The 12,571-nt window shown below is 36.8% G+C and overlaps 1 protein-coding gene across 2 annotated transcripts in view; it reads left to right on the top strand.

Annotated features, from left to right (window-relative positions):
- The window catches only part of KLHL4 (kelch like family member 4), a 108,788-nt gene extending 99,474 nt beyond the window's left edge, over window positions 1–9,314 (top strand). For both annotated transcript variants that reach the window (XM_019521372.1, XM_019521373.1), the window contains 3 exons: window positions 1,804–2,016; window positions 4,209–4,380; window positions 6,802–9,314. In XM_019521372.1, coding sequence (XP_019376917.1) covers window positions 1,804–2,016; window positions 4,209–4,380; window positions 6,802–6,861 — 445 coding nt within the window. In that variant the 3' untranslated portion in view covers window positions 6,862–9,314. The remainder of the gene's footprint in view (window positions 1–1,803; window positions 2,017–4,208; window positions 4,381–6,801) is intronic.
- Window positions 9,315–12,571: the final 3,257 nt, after the last annotated feature.

Genomic DNA, 12,571 nt, shown 5'->3' with positions numbered 1-12,571 from the left:
ATCTACTGCACAACAGGGAATAGGGTGAGATCATGTTTGCTTTGATTTCTTCCATTGTAGCTTACCAAAAGTCTTCCATGTAGTATTTTTCCTTTTCCAACATTTCCCTAGACCTGTATTTTTGACCATCAGGTTTCTGATCTCAGCAAAAAACATTTTGCATTTTGTAGGAAGCTATTTTGCCCAAGGAATTACTATAAACACTACCAATGTATAATAGGATACTTGGCCTTTTCCTTGGAGAAGTAAGGTACATCTTACACTTATTTTTAAACTATGTCTACTGTGTTTTTTAGCATATAGTCTTGGGTTGTGTTATAAAGGGGCTCTCAGGGGAAGAGGGGATGGATCCTAGAATCTCTCTGTATATATGTAATATATATGTGTGTCTATATATTAGATATATACACGTCCACAAGAATTATAAAAAGGTGAGATTTATCCAATGCACCAATTAAAAACCAAACAAACCAAAAACCAAACCATAGCTGTGTAAATGCCAGTCAAAGTGCACCCCAGAAACAATCTACCGCCAACACCTATCCATTACATGTTGGATTTCATTAAATGTTCATCTTCTGTTTCAACCATAACTAATGCCGCTTTCACTTGCCAGGGAACTAGATCTTGATCTAGCTCATATATAGTAGCAACCTCATGCAAGGTTCAAGTTATCAGTATAAACAAGTCGCCAATATAAGCAAGTCAAACTGTTTCCAAAATAATATAGTAAACTTATGCACTCTTTGGAATACAGATGCAATTTGACAGGTGTTCCCCAATGAGAAAATATACAGATGCACTCTGTACCAGCTACATTGCCCAGGCTTTCAGCAAGTAGCATTGGTACCTGTCCAATCTGGAAGTGAAAAGGGCACAAATAACTGACAGGTTTCACATAAAAAAAAGGTTACATGAGCTGTATTGAGCTCATATGCCATCACAACTCCCTCAAATCAGTCAAAGATCTATAAGGGCTTGAGGACTTATGAAGAAGCTCATGAACAAACAATTTTAAAAATGTGCTCATTTGTGGGACAAGCACCATTTCCAACATAGGTGCCTAATCAGGATTAAACTTCAGGTTACTTTGATTCACGTCCTAACATTATGCAGGCACTGGAAAGACAGGCAGCTATTAACATTAAGCAGACTCTAGAAATGAGCATGTCACTCACACAGAATAATGATACATTAGTATAAACTGCCTCACTGTTTGCCCAATAGTATCACAACATGTTGAACAGAATGGATGACACAGCTGGTTCCTGAAAAATCATCAGCCTTAGGGTCTTTCAAGCCCAAGCAGAGAGATAAGGATGGGTCAAAAATGTTGTTCATATAGTATTTGGTTCGTTAAAAATCTTTTAAATATTAAAGCATAGTAAAACTGTTTAACAAATGCTGTGTTTAAAATGTCAAACAGCTACAAGCAAAAATGTTACTCGATGGAAACACTACTGGTATTTTCCCCTCACCCCAGACTACCTGTTTCCTGTTTTGTTTTTTTAAGGTTATGTTCCATGAATAGCTCACTTACAAAGAAGGATTTTTAATTTTCCTTTTTTTTTTTACTGCTCAAAATATTTACATTACTGAAAAGGTAACCTTCCCTTCTTATGTCTTAGGATAGTAATTAGGCAAAAATAATTACATGGTATAATTGTTAGATACCAAATTTCAGTAATTTCTAGCATTCTAAAGCATTTTAAATGAGACTAACCAAATAAAATCCCTCTTAAAATAATGCAAGCAGTTGTGTATGTTAACAGTTCTGGTTTATCCTCATGTGGGTTATTATAGGTTATATGCTGTTGGTGGACGGGATGGCAGTTCCTGCTTAAAATCCATGGAATGTTTTGATCCTCACACTAACAAGTGGAGTATGTGTGCTCCAATGTCTAAGAGAAGAGGAGGTGTTGGTGTTGCAACATACAATGGATTTTTATATGCAGTGGGAGGTCATGATGCACCTGCTTCCAACCACTGTTCTCGACTTTCCGATTGTGTGGAAAGGTAAGGATGTTTTTATCCTCTATGGAAACAGAAATATAAATTTGCTTATATTGCAAAGGAAACTTCTTAACTAAAAACATTACATTTGCAAAGTGTAAATGTTAAGTACGTTTTAGAAAAATGTAAGTCTCTGCTGTAGCTAGTTAGAAGTAAGAGATTTTAAAACCAGGCAGGGTAGTCTAACTTACATGTCATAAGGTCTAGATATTGGCATGTGTTTTACAAAGACAAGTAAATAACTGAGATTGTGAAAAGGTCCAACAGTCATCTCAGTTATGTATTTATTAAGCAGAATAAAACACTATAGATTAATTTAATTGGAATTGCTTGAAGGTTGAGGGTCATGTAAAAAAAACCTTGAACAGACTCTGGAAGGTTTGGTTTGTGTACCAAAGAAGTGATTAAACATACCAATTTGAACAACTAATAGATGTGTTTTTTCTGGAAGGCAAATCGAGTGCCTTGTGTTATGATGAAACTCCTAATTTACTTGCATAAGATTCAACAAAGATCTAGTTCATTTGTTCTAAAAAAACAAAAAAAAAAAGAAAAGAAAAAGTTTTAGAAATATATTGGTTAAAAAAGATCATATTTTACTTTACAGTAGTGAGAACAATTGATGTTTCAGTTCTCTGAATGCTCAAAAAACTGAAAAATATGTTTTAGATGTTTAAACTAAAACTTTCAATACATTTGTTTCATGTTATATGAATTATTGTTTTGACATAAAATAAGTTGTATTTTGAGTTCCTTTTAATATTTTTCAAAAATATTCTTTTCAAACTAAAAGGTAATTTTAAGTGAAATAAGTAATATAATTTGAAAAATGTTAAAAATAAATATTTCTGCTTTTAGATTTGCTTCTCCTCTCTTGCAGCATGAATAATATGACAAAAGCAAAATTAACTCAAATGAACCAAAATTAATTAAAATTTTTCATTAAAGATATATTTTTTTGTCAAAGAAAAGATTTAACCCAATATATTTTCCTGCTCCACTCAGCTTATGCTTTCCCTAATTAAGTATTTTTCAAAAATACATTTCATTCCTATGCAGGAGCCTAACAAGTTCCTATGCACCTTTAAAGTTCCACTTAAAACCCTCAGTCCTATATTCTTTGTAGCTATACATGAAGGACAGTAAAGATAGAAGGACAGTTGTTGGACGTAAATACATTTCTTGGAAAAAACTTTCCAAATTAGCTCTTATTAAGCAAAAGTAGATTTATGTAAGAATCAGTGAAAATAATTTCCATATGAAGTACTGATAAAATATGCAGACAGTGTCTCAGAAAAATGCAAACACCATTATTATTTAAGAATAATAATATTGTTTTGTTTGCTGCTGCCCCTTATCATGGTAATGTGTGGATGATCTCAGATGATAAGAGTACATTTATTCTCTGGGGAAAGAGCATGACATCCTGTTTGACAATGACTCATCTGGCTATTTCATAAGCACTGGTGACAGAATGTGTAGACACTACTGTTGTAGTCTTCTGTGGTGTTGCTTTAGGAAAGGCAAGTGAAACATGGATGAACGTACAAATAGTTATGGGGCTTGTCATTGTTACATTCTACTTTCAGTCATCTTGATCTCCTAACTTCAGTGGAATGCATTCAGATTTAGAGCAGGTTAACTTCAGGATACTGTCTTGATTTATTGTGCTGTGGCCAACAGGGAACTGAAAAGGTAAAGTTTTTCCACATATTAAATCTTGCAAAAGGTCACTAATAATTACACAAGATAAGTTTTACTCATGCAATGAAATTTTTTTTAAATGTAGCTTTGGCATGACACAGTGCAGGCAACTAAGTTACGAGCAAAAGGATAAAGCTATACCTTCAAATCTACAGCCATTTATATCATTAAATAAATGTTGCAATACTCTTGGTTAATACTTTGTTCATATTCAGATTGCATTACAAGAATTAAATTTATTTAAGCTGAAAGGAGAATAGGACTATGGCCATAAAATGGGAATATATATTTAATGTGCTTAAAGAGTCCTCTAGTGGTTAAACACAAGATTTAATCATGTTATTTCTACTGCTCTATATGAATGTAGACAGAATAGATGAACAATATCACACATGAAATTAACCTGAGTTATTTAGATTTTAAAATTGTGGTAATCCTGACTGGCTTCACTCTAATTATTATTTTTTCATTATTGTCATAAAATATTGTAGATATGATCCTAAAACAGATGCCTGGACTACAGTGGCACCTTTAAGCGTTCCAAGAGATGCTGTTGGTATCTGTCCTCTCGGGGACAGGCTGTATGCAATAGGGGGCTACGATGGCCATACTTATCTGGACACAGTGGAGTCATATGATGCACAAAACAATGAATGGACAGAGGTAACTTCATATAAATAAATTAAAAGCTGAGCACTAAATCAATTATTCACAGGGAAAAAAGAAATTACATTAAAAATAGAACAATAAGTCTCACTTACTTTCTCTGTAATGTATCAAGACACTCTACTATCCTGATTTTGTTAGTATAGAGTGTTGGTTATAGCAATATAACCTTATATCTTTAAAATCACTAGCTAATTCTCAGATAAAACTGACATTAGGATGGTGTTAAAATGGTGTGTGTGTATGAATAATTTAGAGTATAAAACATTAAATACTCTAATTATCCCCAAAACAGCTGTTATGAGATCACAAATTTCAGAAGTATTGACATTAAAATAAAATAAAGCGGGTTAAGCTATGGTACAGCACCCTCATCAAAGTTGTCATTGCTTTGGAAGTATGTCATGCCATAACTTAATGAATATTAGTATTTGTGGTCCCAGATCAGATAAAAACTGATTTTTAAAGACAAATTGAACACATTTGAAAGACACTTGTCCCTTTGTTTATAAAGGTGTCCAAGATATTCTTGTATGTTAAACAAAAAAGGTTAACTCATTTTCTTTTTCAGTTTCAATATTAAAAATAAGTTATCATTGGCCCTGGGTTTTAGACAAACTTATGGCTACCTTTGCCACATCATACGTTCCACTGAACATAAAGGATTATTATTGAGATCAATCTGATCAACATTAAACAAAACAATCCAATTTCAATGTAGACTTTGCAGAGACTGACTGGTAAGGTGCCACATTAAGTGTTTGGTGACATTGTAATTTACTGCCGAGTTGTCTTAGACAACTACATGTTATGTATGTCTGCTATACAACATTATGAAATCCTAACTGCCTGTAGTCTGAAAGATTTTGGGACCTACAACAACAGTGAAGGCCTGATTAAATGTGAATAGATAAGGAGCAATGTTATCCACTAAATATTATTTTCTCCTTATATGTTAGTTACTGTTGAAGTGCAACTAAAGCTGACAATGTAGTGCTCATTCACAATGTAGTGCTTTCTGTCTCAAAATTAAGTTATAAGAGAATCCATCCAATTTTATGGATTTTTTTCAGAATGACTGAAAAGCTGAAATTGTCATGAATTCTGTATTGTTCTGCCTCATATGTATATTAGTCACCACTACCCTCTACTGGAAGGATTTTTAAGCCTGCTCAATTTTTTCACTGTTGTTTTCTAGAGCAGTGATCCTCAACCAGGGTGCTGCAGCAAAGAACTCAGAAAGAATTGCTCTATTACTTTTCTTTAGTCAAAAAACAAGTGAAAACTGTGAGCTGGCGTTTTCTGAGGAGTGCCAGTGAAAGGTTAAGAACTGCTGTTCTATACCAGCAGATGTTATGTTAAGGCTAAGTACAGATGTTCAAAAAATCCTTGGTGGAAGCACTCAATCACACTTTACTTAAAGTGCTGTAAGATAGAGCAGGACTGAACTGGGCAGATATTCACCATTTGGTGTGTGTTGGGGGCTCATTTCCTGCCTGCACTGGCCAGGGCCAGCAGGCAGGGGCATGTCCACATGCCTCCCAGGAGACTGCTGGAGTAGCTCCTCTCCCCAGCTCCCCACCCCCAACCAGATAGTGACTATCAGCAGCAGCAGGGGAAGAGGGGGAGAAGGGAGCCCCTCCTGCTGCAAGCCCCCCCGCCAGCTTCTTGGCTAGGGTCTCAGGAGTGGGGCAGGAGAAGCAAGCCAGGTCTGTGTGGCAGGGGGCCTCTCTTCTCCCTCACCCCCACTTCTTGAAAGCTGAATTCAGGAGTTGCAGCTCAGGGCTGCCTGGCCTGGCTTTTTGCTATGCTGTGACCTGGGCCCTGTGGGGAAAGAAGCCCCCCTTCCATGAACACCCCCCCACAGCTTGCTGTATGGGGTTTCACAGTTGGGGGTGGGACAGGACTGGGCTTAGCCAGTTCTCCCCACCAGGGGGAGGGGGGACGTATTCCCCCCCAACCCCAGTTCTTGGCATAGCAAAAAGCTGGGTCGGGCACAGCCCTGTGCTACAGCTCCTTGCTGCAGCTGTCAAGAAGCTAGGGTGGAGAGGTTGGGATATGGAGCCCCCCTGCCATGTGGAGCCAACCCATGGCAACTGTAGTTGAAGTTTGGGCCCACCCTCCTTCCCTCGCCTGGAGGGCGGAGGTAGTTTTGCCTGTGTTCTGGCCAGTGGTCTGCAATTTGCTGGGCCAGCCACTTCCAGTCCGCAGTGTGTCCCACAAACTCAGGAGGCACCAATCACCCCTGTAAAAAATCATGCTAGAAGCAAATATCTCATGAGTCTTAGAAAGACACTCTTTAATTAATTTCCATCTGCTAGAAAAACATTGCTTTTAGAGAAAGTAAACTACTTGGCTTTATATCTGTGAATCATAGTTTATATAAAGTTAACTAAACAAAATGTTTCTTACATTTAGGAAGTCCCTGTCAATATTGGAAGAGCTGGTGCCTGTGTTGTTGTAGTGAAGTTGCCGTGATGGATACTTCTGGTGAAATAAAATTTGAGTACAGTTCCGCGAAACTGTGACAAGAGAAGAAGAAACAAGTTCTAGAATGCAATAAGAACTATATACATTTCAGCAGTCCTCCACTGTAGGGAAGACTCAGATCTAAGCCATTATATGGTTTGAGCACAAAAATTTACTTCCTCTGCTCTGCAAAGTCAGAGGTTTTTGAAAAATATGACTCAGTATTTTGTTACACAATACACATTCATACAATAATATCTTTAAATAGTTTGTGTCCACTATGAAAGTTTACTTGTTATTTATAAAATGCAATAGCAGCTACAGTAATCATGTGTCCCTGAACAAGTGTCAATATACATTGTTTTCCTTTCAATATCAGGAGCAATGATGACATTAAAATTATAAGCTTATTTACTATAAAGTAAATGAAAAGCAAATAATACAGCACATAAAAATCTTCCTTTGACAGATAACTGTGTAAAAGAAAGTACCTTTAACAGCTATTCACTGGCAACAGAGAATCAGTAGCAGGAACTTCATATTTAAATTCAGAAATAAGATTAATTAGTAAAATATTTAAATTTGTCATATAAACAAATTCCGAGCAGCATAGCATTTGTTCTTTTTGCAATTGCATTCCCTCCTGCCCCCAAATTTTATCCTGATCCTTTCTATGCATTTGTAGGACTGGAAATATATCCATTTGAGAAACATAGTAAATTAAATTCTGTATTCAAATTTAAAATATATTGAGTCCAAACAGTAGCACTGTGACACTATTGCTTAATTTTTTTAGCAGATACTAAAGGACATCTCATTTATTAAAAGACAAATAACATTGCTACTCTAACTTTTATTCACTAAAAATTGATGCTTTGACAATGCATTGATAAGTGCTATTATTATGCTGATCACAATGTGTCAGATTATTCACTGAATAATATTTGCCTACTAACCATCTGTCAGAATGTGTTAAATGAATTTGGCATTTCTTGCAATAATCACCATGCATTAGACTTTATCACCAGTAAAATGTTGGTAAAATTACATTCATAACTTAATATCATATTGATATGACAATCTATGACCTCAGCTGAAGAGTGCCAGCTTCTTCCAATGTACAGTATAAATATTAGAGTCCAAGAACATGTGTACTGTGTAACAGTATGTACCATTGAAATAAGCATGTTTACATTTTATCTAAAACTATGTAGAATGCTACAAAACAAGATTAACTTCAGTGACAGAATCACTTGAAAAACAGCACATAATTAGCATGCATGCCTTTTCTTCTGTTGTGTGCTAATTTAAGGATTTTGGTTTGTTTTTCTCATTTTGATCATGTCATGTACTGGAATTATATAGTAGAAAATGTAATGTATGTAAAATGTTCTATACTGTAAAACATGTTATTTGGGTAGTGTCTATTTTAGCTTTCAAAATTCATTTATTTCACCATGAAAAAAAGTCAGAGTAAAGTAGTGAAAATGCTCTATGAACAAGTAAAAAATAACTTTTGTGATAGAATGTTACATTTTCAGAATTCTGCTGTATGCTATTTTAAAACACTTTATACCACAAATTGTGTAGAAAACATCTAAGAAAGAGAGATCACTGGGATATTTATAAAACAAAGCAAATAAAAGGTTTTTAAATTTTAAAATTAATTTACACATTATGTTCATATTGTGGCATGCTGGATTTAAATAAATTTTACTTTCTCTCCTAAGAAAATCACCATGAAATTCTGGGTTGCATTTAACAAGGGATATGCTTTTTGATTGTGTGTATTTCAAACCATATTGGTTTACTTTATATCAAGTATTGCTCAACATATCAAGTTTGCCTTCCCTTTTTTGATGATGTGCTATTACTATAAATGATCAAGTGCTCATTCATATAGCTAAAACATTTCTAAATGGGAGAGAAAATCTGGTTTAACCTTAGTATGTTAGACACAGCTATGAGTTAAATCCATGCTGTCATTCTACTGTATTCCTGAGATACTCTCTCACTCCAGTTTCTGCATGAGGTTCAGATAATAAACTAAGATTATCTTCTTCTTTATACCCAAGTCCTAGGAACCTCACTCCACTATTCTTTTCTGCCTCTGAGTACTAAGATTCAATACAAAAATGATAAACTTCATTGAGGAGTTCCTAAGAGCTTCCAAGCTCTCTCCAGCAGACTTGTCTGATTCACTTGCCAAGTGTTTTGTGCTGTAGGCATAATAATTGAAATGCATAGAATGGCACAATCCAATTTACCAAATTTGAACAGCTTTCTTCAAAGCTGTAGTTTCTAAATTGAAATGTAAACCATTTGGGAATAGGGCTAGCCAGATAAAAACTCCATGACACAAGCCTGAGATTTTGGTATTAAGATTTTTTAACATATGAGAAACTGAAGCACATATTTGAAGTTGGAATACGATATAATAAAATTGACTTTGTAAAGGTCAATGCCCTTAGTCCAGCCTGCTGTTTTTGAAGTCCAGAATTTTCCAAAGTGAAGGAAGAATGGGATAATATTGAAAAGAATCATGTGACAGACCACTGTATTTAACAGGGTAATGCATTATGGTGCAGACTGTAGAGGAAAATATGGGCATATTTGGTATCTGTGTAGACTTACAGGGTAGGGACAGAAACTAAACATAAACAGGTGTCAATTATAAGTATAATGGTACTTTGATTACTATATGAAATTCAAAATTCTGGCTAGTTTCACTCTACTCTCACAAAATTGACTATTCTCCCAGTGGCAAGATGTATGATGCTTCTAACTCTGCTTTACCAGATGCTATCAGCCCTTTTGTATGTTACTCCAGTTGCACAAAACTGATTTAAACCTTCTCATTTATTAATCCAGGTGGCTTTCATACCTCAAGATTAGACCTACCAAGCCTGATTTTCCCATGCCTAGCCTAAAGGCTCTGGGCAAACTCATTTGGAAACTACAATTTTTTGTTAGTTACACTTGAGGCAACATATTGGAGGACCCTAGGGTGAGCAGTGACTGAAAGAGTATGAAGGTAATCAAGGCTGAAGGTCCCTGCAGAAATGTCTCTATGTTTAGGGTCTTGGCAAAAAAGCATGCCTAAATTGGGAATGGCTGAAACAGGAAGTCTCTCAGGAGTCATCTCAGGACTCTCTTCTGGTTCATTAGAAAAGAACTGGGTTGAGGAGGGAATTAAAAACTGCATTAGTAATCAATTTTTCATACCCTCTCTGTTAAAACAGTTCATTTCAAGCCTACAGAGGCCAGTGGTGGTTTACTTTCTGAACACAGAGAAAGAAGGTTGGGAGGAGGTGAAATGTTAAAGCAGAGAACATATCCCTTCCATTTCCCACCCACAGCAGCTCAAGCTTTATTCTGTCTATATTATTTTGTCTCCCTGCCATCTGCCTTCATCATTTCCTGTGATTTCTGCCAGGAATTTGTACTGTTTAGCATTTAAAAGCCAAGGAAAAATGTGGGGAACCAATGAAATGCATCTGCTTCTGCTATAAGCTCTCCCATTTAGCATTTGACTACATTAAAACCCCTGAAATCCCTCTCAACTTCATGCATCTCTCCCTGACATATCTGCTCATCTCTGCTTGCCCCCATACACATGCCATCCTCCCTGTTAACTACAGCCTATGTTGAGCACATATGAAGAAAATGTGGAAGTACACCTACAGTTTCATACTTTCATAGTTGTTAGGGGCTGGAAGGGACCTGACAGATCACTGGGTCCAGCCTCCCTGCACCTGGGCAGGAAAGACTACTGGGATCAGATGACCCCAGCAAGATGGGTTTCAAGATGTTTTTTGAAGATTGCAAATAGTCCATGCATCCCTCTATCTAGAGTCTTAAAAAGTACTAAAGCACTGTATGTTGACATTTAGATTTTCCAACACCAGGGCTCTTTCTCAGTCCCTTTCTCCAGCTACCCCCATTCTGCACTATTTTTTAAGGTCTTCACTGTTTAATCTCTGCCCTAGGCAGGTCACAGGGAGCAAGCCCTTAACAGCTTCTCTACTACTCTCCCAGGTCTCAACATTCTCTAATACTGGAGTCATCCCCCAGTAATATCCTTTCAGACCCCAAATTAGCTCCCTTTTCCTATTTCTTCTTTCTCTGTTTAATAGTACCAAATCCAACCACAACCATTTAATTAGGTACAGTTGAGAAGCACCAGTTCTATCAGAAGTGAATTGAAACACTGTCTTAAAGAGACCATGCCTCCTGTGTGCTTCCTGCACATACTATGCTCCATACACAGTGTTAAAGAAGTAAAGCTGCAGTCTGCTGGAGCACAGTAATTACTGGGACTGTGTGCAGCTTTGGTCACTGATTCGAATCAACGACGATTTAGCCCAATTCGGCAGCTGAATCTCCAAATCCAAAATGAATCAGAAAACCCTTTAATTTCTCTGGATCAAATTGAGACCCTCCAAATCGATTGAGAGAGATTCAGAGAGATAAATGATTCAGACATAGACACAACTTTAAATTTTTTTTCTACATACCTCAAGGTACCAGGCAGCTATTGAATGCTGAGATGGTGGGGTGGATGGAGCGTCCCATGGGAGCAAGGAGGGGGGGCATTCCAGCACACTTGGCGGTGGATCCAGAAGTGGACCAGAAGCACTTCTAGTTCACTTTCAGGTCTGCTGCAGAGCACTCAGAGGACCCTCCCACTGCCCCCTGGCTCAGTGACTGGTGCCTCCTGGGTCTGGGGGTGAACCTGGGGTCCCACCATGGCCAATTACTGGTCCACAAGGCGTGTGTAGGGGGGTGTCTCCTGCATGCTTGGTGGAAGACCCAGAAGTGGACTGGAAGTACTCCTGGTCTACTTCTAAGTCCACCGCTGACCATGCGGGGGGGCCCCCCACACTCCTGTGGGACGCTCCATATGCCCCACCATCTCGGTGTTTACAAGCCATGCCTGATACCTCAAGGTATGTAGAAAAAACATTTAAAGCTGTGTCTATGGCTGAATTGCTGATTCCCTGAATCAGCATTTAATCTTCAGATTCAGATACAGCTGAATTGAATTGGGACAGTGATCCGAATCAACTAATCAAATCACTTTCCCCAAATCGGGCTGAATCCAAATCAAATATGGCCCACTTTGCACACCCCTAGTACAGAGTTATTAAGTTAGTGCTACCAATGATGAAACCCTAGAAAAGGAAACATGCATTATTCCTCTACAATTCCTGATGTAATAGTGAGTATAATAATAATAATAATAAAAAAAATCACTGGACATTTTGATGTGTCAAAATTCATTTTCACTAAAATTTGAAAATACATCTGATATTTAAATAATTTCAAACTTTTTTGAGGGGGAATTTCTTTAAACTGTTTACAGTTTCATGGAAAAAATCAGAATTGTCAAAATGATGTTTTCTGATGGAGAGCTGTTTTAATGAAAAATTTCCAACCAGGTACTGGTACTGAGTGGACTTGTATTTAAACTCCACAAACCTCTTTCTGCCTAATGTTTCAAATGTCTAAAGTTTTTAATAGTTCTAATGATAAAAATATAGACAGCCAGCCCCTTCTTTAAAGGTTTTCAGAAATATAATAACCTCAAACTGTAAGCCATATTTTACCCCAGCTATATGGAAGCATGTGTGAGAGTTTGTTGGAAAAAGAAAACATAAACATACAGTTTTGAGCATATTTTAAAGCAATAAGACTAGATTTTAAAAATGCTTCATGA

Source organism: Gavialis gangeticus, unplaced genomic scaffold (assembly GCF_001723915.1).
Source record: "Gavialis gangeticus isolate Ggan-Ray unplaced genomic scaffold, GavGan_comp1, whole genome shotgun sequence".
In the NCBI taxonomy this organism is placed as follows: Eukaryota; Metazoa; Chordata; order Crocodylia; family Gavialidae; genus Gavialis; species Gavialis gangeticus.
This window is presented reverse-complemented; position numbering and strand designations above follow the sequence as displayed.